Source organism: Balaenoptera acutorostrata, chromosome 10 (assembly GCF_949987535.1).
Source record: "Balaenoptera acutorostrata chromosome 10, mBalAcu1.1, whole genome shotgun sequence".
NCBI lineage: Eukaryota > Metazoa > Chordata > Mammalia > Artiodactyla > Balaenopteridae > Balaenoptera > Balaenoptera acutorostrata.
Genome location: NC_080073.1, coordinates 31,299,304 through 31,313,014, shown reverse-complemented (window position 1 = coordinate 31,313,014; position 13,711 = coordinate 31,299,304). Strand labels below are relative to the sequence as shown.

The following is a 13,711-nucleotide window of genomic DNA, read 5'->3' as shown; positions in this document are numbered from 1 at the left end:
GCGCGTTCACGTGAGCAGGTGTAGGTGAAGCCGGGACTGGTCGAGCAGGGGATGCAGAGAGCAAGAGAACAGCCATCTTGGGTGTCCTGATTGTACACTCCACCCCAAAGACCCTGCATGACCCTTACCACCTTGGCCTTCCTCCTACAATCCCTGGGGTCGGGTATGTAGAGGTGCAATGCAGCCAAATACAATACAAATACAAAACACATGCAATACAGAGTCCAAGGGGTGGGCAGGCTTTGGAGCCAAGCGCTTACTGAGTCAATTTTTCACGCAAGTCCAAAGGAGGATGACAGCCGCATCTCGCTGTAGACCCAGCAATCATAGCAGTGAGGCCACCATTGTCGCCCAGTTGCTCAGACTAGGGACAAAATGTAAGATGTGGAAGAGGCGCAATACAGGGAAGATCAAGACCATTACGCAAAATACAAGCAGTAGCAGCATTCTGAGATGATACCACCCCTGCCAGTGGTTTTGTCCTGGCCTGCAGTTCCATACCCCCTGTCCACCCTCAGGTCCCATAGCCGTTGCCAGATACCGAAGCGGTGGTAAAACGACTGACCACGGGGTTAATACAATGGTGTCTTTCTCCCGTAGGGGGCCCAGATTAATTACCTTAGTAGTCTTAGGTGTGGCCGGGGTAGAAGACAGGTGAAATCTGTAAGTCCCTTTCTAATCTTACTCCCCACGGGGCAGCAAACCCAAACCACCAGGGGTTTACCTGCCCATCCCAGGGCCATTTTACGTATTCGCCTGGGGGTAGATCCTGCAGCAAGGGCAGGCACTGGGACGATTGCTCCTGGGATGTGTCCACGTGTGGAGAGAGCGGGTTTCCCATCTCAGCTGTTGTTTAAGCAGTCCATTCATCCTCTCAATTAGCCCAGCAACAGTGGGGTTGTAGGGTAGGTGGAAATGCCAGCGTCTGTCACTTTTATTGGCCCGTGCCTGAACTTCATGGATGGTAAAGTGGGTTTCTTGGTCACTGTCAATGTCCATGGGGGTCCTTTATATTGGGCACAGCTGTTCTAGACTCCCAATGGTGGTTTTTGGCATTGCTCGATGACTTGGGTAGACCTTTTGTAACGTCTTCCACCTGTCGTAACACATCACAGACGGCATATAGCTGTTGTTCCATTATACTGTACCATTGCTCTGCCCCCTTCCACGGCTCGGACCAGGAGCCCAACGGTACTCTTATTATTTTGCCACTGTCACAGGCCCCAACCAACCCCTTCGGGGTAACTGGCCACGTCCAATTCACAAGCCTATCCCTGAGTTAATATCCCTAAAGCTTGTGACTGTAGTTGTTTAGGGGTGGTGGGTTGGGAGTATGCTTGTCTTACCTAACCAAATAACACCCAAATATCTGATAGGTAATCCAGGTCCTTGGGTTTTGTCTGTATGCACCAGCCATCCCTCGTGCAGTCAGATGAGCCACGAGTATGGGGCTGCTACTTTTAAACTGGAAAGAGACTCTGAGGTTAATAGGAGATCATCACTATGATGAAAGAGAAAGACATCTCCCGTGGTGGTCAGCTGCCACAGGGCCCTACAGGCTAGTGGAGGGCCTCCTCGGGATCACCCCCCGCATCTTCCCGTACCCTGTCTTTATTTCCCCACATCTCCGGTGCTCATGGGAATTGCCTCGGCTCCCTGGCTGGCTCACCAATTGTTGGGCTGCACCTCGCAGGCCTGCAAGCCTTGTAGTTGCCCAGCCTTGAGATCGAAGAAAGAGCCCAGAGACAGTGACAGAGACATCAAAGGCTTCTTGGGTAGGGGATCTTACACGTCTGAAGCAAAAGGCCCTGGAGCGATGCCCCACCGTGTTCGGCAGGTGGGCAGGCCATGGCCACCATCTCCCTCCCTCATTTGCTATTGTCTAGATGACTTTGTATAAAACCAAATTGATGAATAGCTTTAAAGTTGAATAGAACTCACCTATAAAACTGATGGACTGATGGTGTCTTTGTGGAAGATTAACTGATGATTTAATTTCTTTAAGTGTTATTAACTATTCAGGTTTTTTATTTCTCCTTAAGCCAATTTTGTTCAACAATATTTTTTAGATGTTTCTAGAAAGTTAAAAAATGTATGGGCATAAAGTCAGCCATATCATTCTCTACTGTCTTTTTTAAAGAACCAGCTTTTGGCCGTATTGATCTTCATTATCATATATTTGTTTTCCACTTCTTTAGTTTCTGCTCTTATTTTTATTTTCTCATTACTTCTATGTTCTCTGGATTGGTTCTGTTGTTATTTTACCAACTTCTTAACTTTGACATTTAGCTCATTAAATATCAGCCTTCTTTTCTGTCTGCACTTAAAACTATAAACTTCTCCTTCAATTCTATTTTACCTGCATCCCACACATTTTGATATATAGTATTTTCATTATCATTCAGGTCTAAAGATGTTGTAGATGTATACTCTGATGTGTATGATTCTTTGGTATCTGGATTTTTTTTGTAATGTACAATGTGGTCAATGTTTATAAATGCTCATGACTGTTTGAAAAAAATTTATAGTTTTCTAAATACATCTTTTAAATCAAACTTGCTATTTTTTAAAAAGAAAGCGATAATGAGATACCAGTATACACCCACCAGGTTCACAAAAATTAAAAAGCTTGAAAAATAGAAAATATTGGTAAAGATGGGGGGTAACTGAACACTTATATACTGCTGGTAGGAGTGTAATTTGCTATAACCAGCTTGGCTTTATTTTGTAAACATGCGAAGTGTGGCAGAATATGCCCCCAAAATATGCTACTTTGGCATAAGGATTATTTTGAGCTAAAGACACTTGAAAAACAGCAGATGTGAGAAGGGCCCTCTGACCTCTCCTTTTCTTCCTGAAAGCAGGAGATAAAACTCCCTTGTGAAAGATGCCTTTCTTATACCAGGAGGAAAGAAACATTCTTATCACTAGAGACAGGGAATTGAGGGCAAGAGAAATCCGTACAAACAGATCTTGTTAAAATAACTCTTATTTTCCTTTAGTGCCACCCCTCCCCCATTTATTTCAGTTACTTTTCCACAATTGCTATTCTTTGTTCAACCAGGTATGTAAGCACTCGGACCTATCCACTTCTGGAGTCTTCATTTTCCTATGGGGACTCCCATGTACGTGTAAAAATCCTTAAACTTTTTTCCTGTTATTCTTTTTTGGGTTGATTTAATTCTCAGGCCCAGCGGAGACCCTAAGGGTAGAGGTAAAGCTTTGGCAGGTGAGAATGTGTGTGCTCTCAGATTCACTGACCCTACTTCTAGATCCACACCTGAGAGACACATGGGCACACTGAGATATGCGAGAACATTGTTCACAGGAACATTTTTTGTAATGGCAAATGTTCTGGGAACAAGCCAAGTGTCCACCAACAGCAGTGTGGATAGATGATTGTGGCATATTTAAACAATGGCATACTATGCAACCTGGCAAATATCTTACAGATGCACACAGCAAAGTGCATCAATCTCAGGAACATACAGTAAATGAAAAAAACAGATTACAGGCAAATACGCCCATCCCATTTACGCAAAGCTGGAATCTCAGCAGTCTAGAACTTAGGGATTCTGTGATGATGTCTGGGAGGGAAAGAGGTGTCCTCTGAGAGGGGAAAGCAGGGGAAACATGGGCAGAGGCCTGGGGTCTTCCCAGGTAATGGCTGGCCGCTTTTTTCTTTAGCTAGTGGTTAGATACACGAGTGTTCGTGGGTCAGGCTTTGTTATACCTCATATATGCATGTTTTCCAAACAGTCTTTTGCTGTTATTTAATATTTAATCAAAATAATTTTTAAAACTTAATTATAATTAAAAAATTTGTTTACCTATCCAAAAATCATCTTTGAGGAAGAATGTGACAGATATTATGCAAGGACCAGTTCATTCCATACTATCTTCCCAGGAAAGACCGAATCCTGTTATATAAAAGGACCCAAGAGGGATTCTGGAAGAAAGAAAAAAACTAATCTCAGGTGTGACCTCACCTGGGGACTCCTGAGGGCAAGGGCTGAGGCTGGGTGTTCTCGGGAAGGGCCTGCTTGAAAGAACTCCCAGGCCTAAGGATTTACAGTACATGGGTATGGTTCCCCAAACAGGGGCTTCTAAACATAGGAAGGCTATGGCTCCCAGATCAGGCCTGGCCGGGCCAACTGACGTGATGCGCTGCGATGAGCAAGGCCACGTGCCAGACTTGCTCTTGTCAGCAATGTGCCTGGGAGCGGGAGCTCCCAGGACACTCCTCCCTGCACGCCTGAGAGTTTCCTCTTGATCGCCTCATGGAGTTTGAGCACCAATGCAAGTCCCAAACCCGCTGGGGGGCAGAAACTACACCTCCATCGTGTTGAGGTCCAGCTCTTCCTTCCTCTGCTCCAGGGCTGTTAGAGGTAGAGGGCTTACGGTGGTGGGAGACGGGTGCCAAGACGTCAGGAGGAGGCAGTGGTCCCTGGGGCCATCTCCATGTTGACATCCAACCGTAGTATGGCAGACGCTACAATTTGAATTTTCGATTTTCTGGCAGTGGATGGTGAAGGCCTGTGTGAAGGGCTCCTTTTTCTAATTCTTGTCGGTCAGCCATCCAGTGCGGCCTGCACTCTCTGTCTCCCTGGGCCGACCGTGGCCCTGGGACTGGGCCTTGCTCTCCTCCATACCCCGGGCCTGAGGCAGCCTCTGGCTCAGAGTGGATGGATACTCAGGAAATACTCGTGAGTTCCCTGGAGGGTAGCTATGGATTCATTCATTCATTCATTCATTCACTCATGCCTAGTGTATGTCACCTAGCATCCAGAGGGAGTGACGGAAGGTTCCTGCCCTCATGGAGCTGACACTCTGCTTGGGAAAGCCTGATATGAAACAGTTAAAGAAATAGCCAAGTAAGTTCTGTGAAGCGACTGTAGGACTGGGGACCACGATAGGGGTAGTTTAGCTGGAGGGGTCAGGGGCAGCCTCTGTGAGATGAAACCTGAAGGAGGTGGAGGGAACAGCAGAGACAGAGGCTCTGAGTGGGGAAGAGCTTGGCTTGTTGGAGAAACGCGTGCAGTGCAGTGTGGCTGAAGCAGAGTGAGTGAGAGCGAGCGTCTCAGGAGGCCAGGCTGGAGGGAGGCCACAGAGGGCCCGGTGGCTGTGGATTTCCTTGTAACGGCTCTTGAAGAGTTTTACTCAGGAGAACAGAGGATCAGATTCTGAATCGAAATGGATTGCTCTGGGTCTCCCACGTGGGAAGCCACTGCAGTGAATGGGTTCTAAAATGAACTGCAGTCCCTGGAAGAGCAGCCAGGAGAGAATGAACAGGCTGAAGCGAGAGTGACACGTGACTTCAGGTGGCTAAGAAGAGGTCCGGGGGTCCAGTGAGGTGAGGGTCGCAGTTATGGGTTGAATTGTGTCCCCCTCAAAAGATATGTCGAAACCCTAGCTCCTGTACCTGTGAATGTCATCTTATTTGGAAACAGGGTCTTTGAAGACGTAATCAAGTTAAAATGAGGGTGGGCCCTGAGCTGATACAACTAGTGTCCTTTTAGGAAGAGGAGAAGAGACACAGACAGACACACGAGGAGGACGCCATGTGACAACAGCAGCTGACTCTGGAGCGATGCATCTACAAGCCAAGGAATGACAGGGATTGCCGGCCACACCCGAGGCCAAAAGGCAGAGAGCAGAGTCTCCTCCAGAGCCTTCAGGGGAAGCCCGGCTCTGCCGACACCTTGATTTCAGGCTTCCAGCCTCCAGGACTGTGAGAGAATACACTTCTGTTGTTTTCAGCCACCCGGCCCTGGGAAACCAGTACGTCACTTCCCAGTGTCTGGTTGTGATTAGAGTCTCCATGGGACCTTTACAAATGCTGACCTGATGGCAGGACTCCCCATGAACATTTGCCCCATCGTACACCCCAAAACGCCCCTGAAGTGTTCCCAAGAGCTCAAGCGCATAAGGAAAACCTGCAGGGTGATCCCTCAAAGCAGCAGTCACCTCCTGGTTTCTGGCTGAGTTCCACAGGTTCTGGGTGTGACATCCCTTGTGGGATGCCCCCGGGCCCATCCTGAGTTTCCTTGGGAGCAGGATGTCACCAAGACCCAGCCAGCCTCTCTTGGCTTCCCTGGGGCAGGCTCGCTGATTGTTTTTGGCTCCTCTCGGATTTTAGATGAAGAAGAAAAGCTCCAGCTCCTGGCCCTTTCCCTCTGCCCCAGGCCTGAGATCTGATCTCTCGCTTAAACAAAGCCCCTCGTTCATGTCAGCTTAGGAGACACAATGTTCTGAAAGCAGATCCCTGGGCCCCAGCGAGGGAGCTGCTTTTGGGCTTCTGCCTTCTCAAAAGCTGCCTTTTGATTTGGTCCCTCCTGCCCCACCTCCGAGCCCTTTCATGATGGAAATTAAACTCTTCTGAACTTTAAGGCCCTTCTGTTGCTGCTCCCAGCGGGACTGGGGCCACCACCGGCTAGTAACTCTACCCGCAAGGTGAAGATTTATTCTGGTTGGAGGTGCAGTTTCATCCTGATGTGCAAAAAACAAGTCGATGAGAACGTGGGCTGAAGAGCCAGAGGATCTGGGTTCAAGGCCCAGCTCTGGCACTTGCTGGCTGTGTGAACTTGAGCAGTGAATTCACCCTCCCTGTATCTGGATTTTCGCCTTGGTGAAATAAGGGCATCCATACCTCTGTTGTGAGGATTCTGTGGGAGTTCAGTTATTGGAAAGCTTTCTTACTTTTCTTCAGGAAGTGCCTATTTTACAAATGAGAAGGTTGGAGGCCTGAGGGGAATTGGGACTCCTTAGGCTTCTGAACCATTTGGGGTGGGTTCAGTCCCTCTTGCAGGCATAGACCAAGGTCCAGCTGTGCTGTGTGAAGTTTTCACAAGCCCTTAGCTTTGGTGCATGTGGGAGGAATCTAAAGGCCAGCCAGGGGCTTCCCTGACTGCTCCCCTCTCTTTGTGGCCCCCTCCTGTGCCCTGGGTCCTCTGTGTTCCCCTCATCAGAGCACCCTGCACCAGCCCTGTCATTGCTGGTGACTCATTTCTCTCCTGCTGGGTTGTGCACCCCTAGGGCAGGGCCTGAGTCCTGTTCACTGATCTCTGGTGCCTGGGACCCTGGGACCCAGTAGGTGCCCAGTCAACATTTGTTGAGTGAATGATGAACAATCAATGAGGGATTTTGCATTTGGCCAGGAAACTGTGCAGGTGGAATGTCTCTGTGTGTGTGTGTGTGTATGTGTGTGTGTGGTGGGCAGGTGGAAGTGGGGTGGGGAATCTGGGAATTTGGGTCAGAGCCTTAAAACCACTGGAAGGAAAGGAGGGGACGTGTGGGAAGAGTGGAGGGACCCAGGCCGTGTCCTTCCCACTAGCCTGAGGTTCTGTGTGGATCCTCCGTGAGCTTGGCCTTCAACCCCACCCTCAAGTCACTTCCATGAGGACCCAGCCTCCCTCTCTCCTTCCCTTCCTTCCTCAGTTTGTTGAGCATCTACTATGTGCTAGGTACTGGGGACACAGTGGGGAGTCAAACATTACACTCAATCTCCCTTCCCTCAGGGATAAATCATAGAACTAAGCATGAAATTGCAACAGTGGTCAGCGCAGTAGAGAGAGCTTTGAGAGCCTAATGGGTTTGTCCTAGTCTACAGGAGAGCGGTGGTGCAATGGGGTCCCCGCAGGAGCTTTATTCTCTTCTGATCTCCCTGGCCCCTTCCTAGCTACCCCTGTTCATCCTCCAGGTTTAGTAAAACATGCGGACCTAGTTATGCAAACGCAGCTCTGAGACGAGCTTGCCCCTTTCCCTGCTTATCTAAGCCCCTTGTCCTCCTGTGTGGACATTTGAGGTCCATGTAGGGAAGGCTTCCTAGAAGTGTCACCTGAGCTGGCATCTTTCTTTCTTTCTCCTTCAATGTCTTCCCCTCCCAAGCTGGACTTCCAGCCATAAAGACACACAGGGAAAGTTTCAGTCTTGGAAAAGGTGATTGAAGGGCTTTAAGTGATGGTGTTGTATAATTACAACACTCCTGCCTCTAGGCAGACCTAACCAGGGCCTGTGCACAAGCCTCCACTGGCAGAAGGGGAGATGGATTTCCATCCCTACGAACCCATACACTCATTGCTTTTGTGCAGTGCCCACCCTGTACATCTGTTCAGGCAATTCTTGAACCCAGCGTGGGGAAGCCAGGGGCAGAGGAGAATTAAAGCTCCATTAGGTGGCCCTGGGGGACAGGAAAACTGTGCCTTTTTCCTGCTTCCAAAGGTCACTCCGCCTGCCTTCAAATGCCCCTTTCTGCTGCCCAGGGCGATGAATCCTTGGGTGTCGCTCAACCATGACGTGGGCATGGCAGCCTCTGCCTTGCTGGGCTGGGAGGGCTGGAGGGAAGCATGTGAAAGCACCTAGCATGGGGGCTGGCAGGGTCGGTGCTCAGAAGCTGCTATCCCTCCGCATCCTCATCTTCCTTCACACCTTGTGATGGAATGTCTGTCAGGTGTGCAGTCGGAACTCCACACACACCGGCCCTAAGAACACTTACAAGAGCAGGTGGGCAGGTGCTGGATCTGGAACTCAGGGAAGGGCTGGATGTGTGGATAGCAGTTGGGAGGGCCTTCCAGGCAGCTGCTGGTGCGAGTGAAGCCTGAGAGGCTGGAGGGATGCTGGGAGGTCAGGGCTCAGCCAGGAACAGACCTCTGTTTCGTTGGGGGTGAGGAGAGGGCCTCCCGACAACCCTCTCCTCTTGTCCTCAAGCCTCCCATTCTGAGTCCTTTGGGAACCCAGTGGTGGACTCCCCATGGTGCTGAGGAGTGGGGCGCTTGGCGTCCTTCCCACTCAGAGAAGCAGTCTGAGGCGGCGGGCAGAGAGGGGGCGATGGGTTCGTGCGGATGGCAAGGGCCTCCTAACACGGTCCTCCTGCCCTGCTCAGCTGGGGGCTGGTGAGCAGGAACCCTCCCTGGGGCCGGGGCCGGGGGGGACCCTTCCATCACTGGTGGGGATAATTGTTTGGGGAGCCAGTGGAGCCCTGCCAGATGTGTGCCTTTTGGGCTCTATAAGAACGAACATTCCCTTCCAGGCCATTTATCAAATTTAGCCATCTCTCCCATATTTTTTCCCTTTTGTTTCAGCCAAGGAAACTTTCTTCTAATGAAGATGAATGCAAAGCACTGAGCATCTTGGCAAACATCAACAGAGTCGTTCAGGGAAGTGAAAACCCTGGGTGGTGCTGAGTTTGGAGAAATATTTCAGAGAGTGCTAAGTGTCCAAGCCCTCAAGGGGTGTCTGAGGCCTGTGGGAGTTGCTTTTCCTGGACCCCTTGCTGCCCAAGGACCTGCCACCTCACTGTCACAAGGACTTAAAACAAGGCTCCATCCAGGACATGTTGCCTGCACTCATCTCTCTAGAATCAATGCATGCCCAACTGGCCAATGTTTGCAGCTTCTGGAATGTTCCAAACAGTTAGATACATTGCTTCCATGTATTGAAAATGCCTTCATTTGATCCTTGCAAAAATCTTGAGTGTGGCTTGGGCACCTACTCTGTAGATTAAAAAATGCTGAGTTCAAGGGAAGTTCATAACTTGCCCAGGATGAATAGAAGCAGCAATGTCTGTGTTTTGACTCTTGGTCCAGCACTCTTTCTGCCTCACCCTCAAACTTTTCAATTTCTTCCCATTCTCTCTGTTTACACCGTGGTCAGAGACACCACCATCACCTCTCCCTCTGGGTGGGGCATTATGATCAAATGCCCAGCATCCATCTTCCCCTCTCACATTGAGTTTTGGGGGGATGACATTGGGGGATTGATCTCCAGCCCCAAGGGGTCTCTGGTTGGCCTCAACCAATCATATGGTTCCACTTCCATCCTTTGCCAGCAGCAGGTTCAGGATTCCAGGCGAAGCCAATGCCCTTGGCATTCCCCAGGGGACAAGGGCTGCTTTAGGAATGGGCATGTGACAATTTGAGCCAATGAAATTCAAGAAAACCTTGGCTGTGGGTTTCTAGAAAAAGTCCTGGAGACATTACTGAGCCATTGGATTTCCACTTAGGGAACCCAGTACATTTCCTTATTGTTTCGACCAGGTGGGGTTGGGTTTTCCATTCCTTGCAGCAGACAGCATTGTAAGTGAAATCCAAGTTACGGGGATTTCAGCAGCCGTCTCCAACCTGGAGTCCTCACACCCAGTCCCCGCGCTGCAGCTGCAGATGGTCCTGACGCTCATCTGACCAGTCAGCCCCATCTCTACTGTCACATGGGCTGTTCCCACCTATCATTATTTGCCTGCCTGTCAGTCTCCCCAACTAACAGAGAAGGCTGCGAGGGCAGGGACCATCCCTTTCCATCCCTGGCTCAGTTCTCAGCACAGGGCAGCAGGTACCCACTTAATAGTCTACTGCGGAAGGCTGGGGCCGGAGAGAATGAAGAAGCAGTGGATAGAGTTAGGTACCAGGAGAGAGTGCATTTAGTGGGCAGGAGCCATCTCCAAGGTGCAGCTCCGTCCCCTCTCCATGGTGCTGGGGTAGGAGCTCCATGGCCTCTCTGTATGCCTGGAGCTGCCAGGCATTGCAGAAATGCCCTGGTCCTGGCTGCATGGCCCTGTGCAAGTCCTTCCTCTCTCTGGCCTCAGTCTTCCCAGCTGTTCAACGGGGAGGGGATTGCGCCACATCACCAAGGGTTTTCCAGACCTGTTATGTTATGACTATGATTAAGCCATAACTGTGGGAGGGGGTCTGGGGATCTCCTGAGGACACTAGGGTGAACTTTATGGGACAAGCCAATGGGAGAATAAATGCATGGGTAATGAGGATTATATTCCACATAGCAGGCCTGTTACACATCACACAAAGACCAGTGGGGCTGTTGCCTCCAGAAAGAGAGAGAGAGGTGGGCATGTTGGTGGTTGGGTGGGGTCAGTCCACAGATGGAGGACTCTCCAGAGGGGGCCTGGCCTGGGCTTGCTCACAGCCTTTGCTCCAGGCTGGCTCACCACTGACCAGCTGGGGGAAGCACGTTTGCTGGATTTCAGCTTTTACATCTGCCATTGGGTGTGATATTGATGCCCTCATTGGCACAAAGGAAGGGTTGTGAGGCTCAGAAGAGGACACAGGTATGAGAGGATCCAACTCAGGGAGAGACAACATGGACTGAGGGCCTGTTTTGTCCCAGGCATGACATCATTTAGGTTTTATGATAATCTGAGGAGGATTATTATCTTTTGTTTACTAAGGTAGAATCTGAGACTCAGAGAGGTGCGGTGACTTGTTCAAGTTTACAGAGGATGTGGAGGGACTGACTCAGGCCTGTCTGACTCTATAGATCATGTTCCCAGTCACTGTACCCTGCTGCCTTCTCCCTGGGAGGGCTTTCCCTGGGCAGGAGAAGGGATTGGCCCAGGAATAGGTTTGGCTTTCAACCTGGGACGAGTTCTGACTGACCGGTATGGGAGTCCTGGGATGCTGTGTTGAGAAGGACTCTGAAGCTGTCTAGACTTAGTGGGAAAGTGTGCAGGGATCGATTGTGATGTCTGCCACGGATGAAGAAATAGGGAGAGGTAGTACATGAGCTATACTTTCCCATTCCTGGGCTAGACCTTGTTAGGGTCTTTTCTAGGCCTGGGAAGCTGGCTTCCAAGATGACTCCCTGCCTTCATATTCAGCACAGATAGGATCTAGAGGCTGAGCTCATTCTCCTCTGGGAGAGGAAGAGTGTTCCTGAAAGAGGGGATTGGTTGGGGCCAGAGCTCAAGGCTTGGCTGGGAAGGCAGCTCTGGGACTCCCAGTGGCTGTGTCAGATCATTGACCTGCCCTGATGGCAGGTGACCCACACTGACCCCTGCAGGCAGGAGTGAGCATTGCAGGGGGAGCGACAGCCCCAGAATATCAAGCTTTTAGGGTAAGGCTGTTGGGAATGCTGAGGGAAGGCAGGAGATTCCAGGCCCGACTCTGCATGTGAAACAAAGGGAGGTGGGAAGCAGAGGCCAGCACTAGGAGGTCCCTAGGGGTTATCTAGCCCAACACTCCCATTTTGCAAATGGAGAAACTGAGGTCCAGAGTGCTTCCTCCATGACATCCATGATGTGTTTTTCTTCAAATTTAAAAAATGTGGGATGGGCTGGGTTGGCAGAAAGTTTGGAGTCAAGCAGAAGGGAATTAAAATCCTGCCCTTTTTCCCACTAGCTGCATGACCTTGGCTAAGAAATCACGTCTTGCCTCTGACCCTTAGTTCCCTGCCTTTAATGTAATAGGTCATCACGGGTTGACTGAGGATTAGAGCCTCTGTGTATCGGGCCCTCTGGGTGTCAGGCAGCGTGATAAGTACTTTACCGGCATTATCTCATGGAACCTCCCATGAGATGGGTACCAGCCCCACTTTACAGGTGAGAAGCTGGGATCCAGAGGGGCTTAGTTCCTCACCGCAGTAAGTAGGAGGAGGAGGTGGGACCTGGGATTGCAGTCCCGGCCAGTGTAGGCTGTGAGCATGTACCAGAATCCCCCAGGAGCTGGTGAATAAACTCAGATTCCCCTTCCGTCCCCAGAGGCTCGGACCTGGGAGGTCTGGGTGTGCCCTGAGAAGGTGACTGTTTAACAAGCCCCCCCCACACCCCATCTCTAACGCTGAGGCAGGGGGTCTACAGACCTCATTTTCGGAAATGCCACACTGGCTGTGCTATCTATAACCACCCCCTTCCCAGTGGAGATTCCAGACTTAGAAGGTGATGGATAATAATATGAAGAGAATTCTATTAACAACAGATTAGAGCTTGTATATAGCCCACTATGTGCTAGGCACTCTTTCAAACACTTACATGATTCTTTTAATTCTCACGACAAGCCTCTGAGGTCGTGACTACTGTTGTCCTCACTTCACAGATAAGGAGCTGAGTTACAGAAATCATCAATAACTTGCCTAAGGCCCTACATCTGGTAGCAATTGGTTGGCCAACTTAATTACAATGATCGTTATTTTTTCTCTTGCCCCTGCACCCACCTGGGCCAGGCTCCCCTGGTGCTCGGGGAGGGGGGGTCAGGGAGCCTGTATGCAGGGCAGTAAAGAGCTGTGTGTGTAGAAGACCAGGGAGCCTGAGAGGCTGGGCAGCCCAGGTCTGTTTCAGAGATGGAGAGATCAGACTCCGGCCTTGCCCTGAGCCTCAGCCAGGTTTCTAGATGCAAATCTTAGCTGTGAGCTCAGGGAGGGAGGCCGGCGGGCAGTGGGTGAGGGCTCCCACCTGGCTGATGCAGCCTCCCTTCCCGTGTCCAGGGCCCCAGCAGGACCCTCAGGGGCTCCTACCTTCTTCCCCTGGGCAGCTCCCATGGCACGAAGCGGGCGCCAGGCCTGGGCGGGCCTTGGGGGCCCGGCTGGGGTCCTCCCTGCGGTGCTGTCTCAGGAGCCGGGGCCCGAGGGGTTTCCTGGGCCAGCGCCCCCCGTCCTCCGGCGGCTCATTCTCCTCAGGCACAAAGGCGGCTTTCACAGCTGCTCCTAAGCCGGCAGCTCCTCAGACAGGCTTAGGGTGATTGATCCTGACTGAGGGGCCCGGTGTCCCCGGGCGGCCACATGCCCCCCTGGGGTCCCTGTGGCTCCTCACCTCCTGCACCCCTGCCCCTCTCAGGAGGGGACACTGAGGCAGCTGGGGTCGGGGAGAAGCAGAGCGGTCCTCTGCCCTCTGCAGCCGGCAGCTCGGGCAGGCGGGTGACCTCTGGCAGCCCGGCGGGCAGGCCTTGACCTTCTCGCCAGCAGACAGGCCCAGACGGTGGAGGCTGCC

General features: G+C 51.2%; 1 protein-coding gene across 2 annotated transcripts in view; it reads right to left on the bottom strand.

Annotated features, from left to right (window-relative positions):
* The window catches only part of FAM107A (family with sequence similarity 107 member A), a 79,568-nt gene extending 66,136 nt beyond the window's left edge, over positions 1 to 13,432 (bottom strand). The window contains exon 1 of one of the 2 annotated variants that reach the window (XM_007192354.3): positions 13,240 to 13,432. Coding sequence is in view for 1 of the 2 variants with exons in the window: in XM_007192352.3 (XP_007192414.2) it covers positions 13,240 to 13,263 (24 nt within the window). In the remaining variant the exon portion in view is untranslated. The remainder of the gene's footprint in view (positions 1 to 13,239) is intronic. The other variant, XM_007192352.3, reaches the window with a different exon arrangement.
* Positions 13,433 to 13,711: the final 279 nt, after the last annotated feature.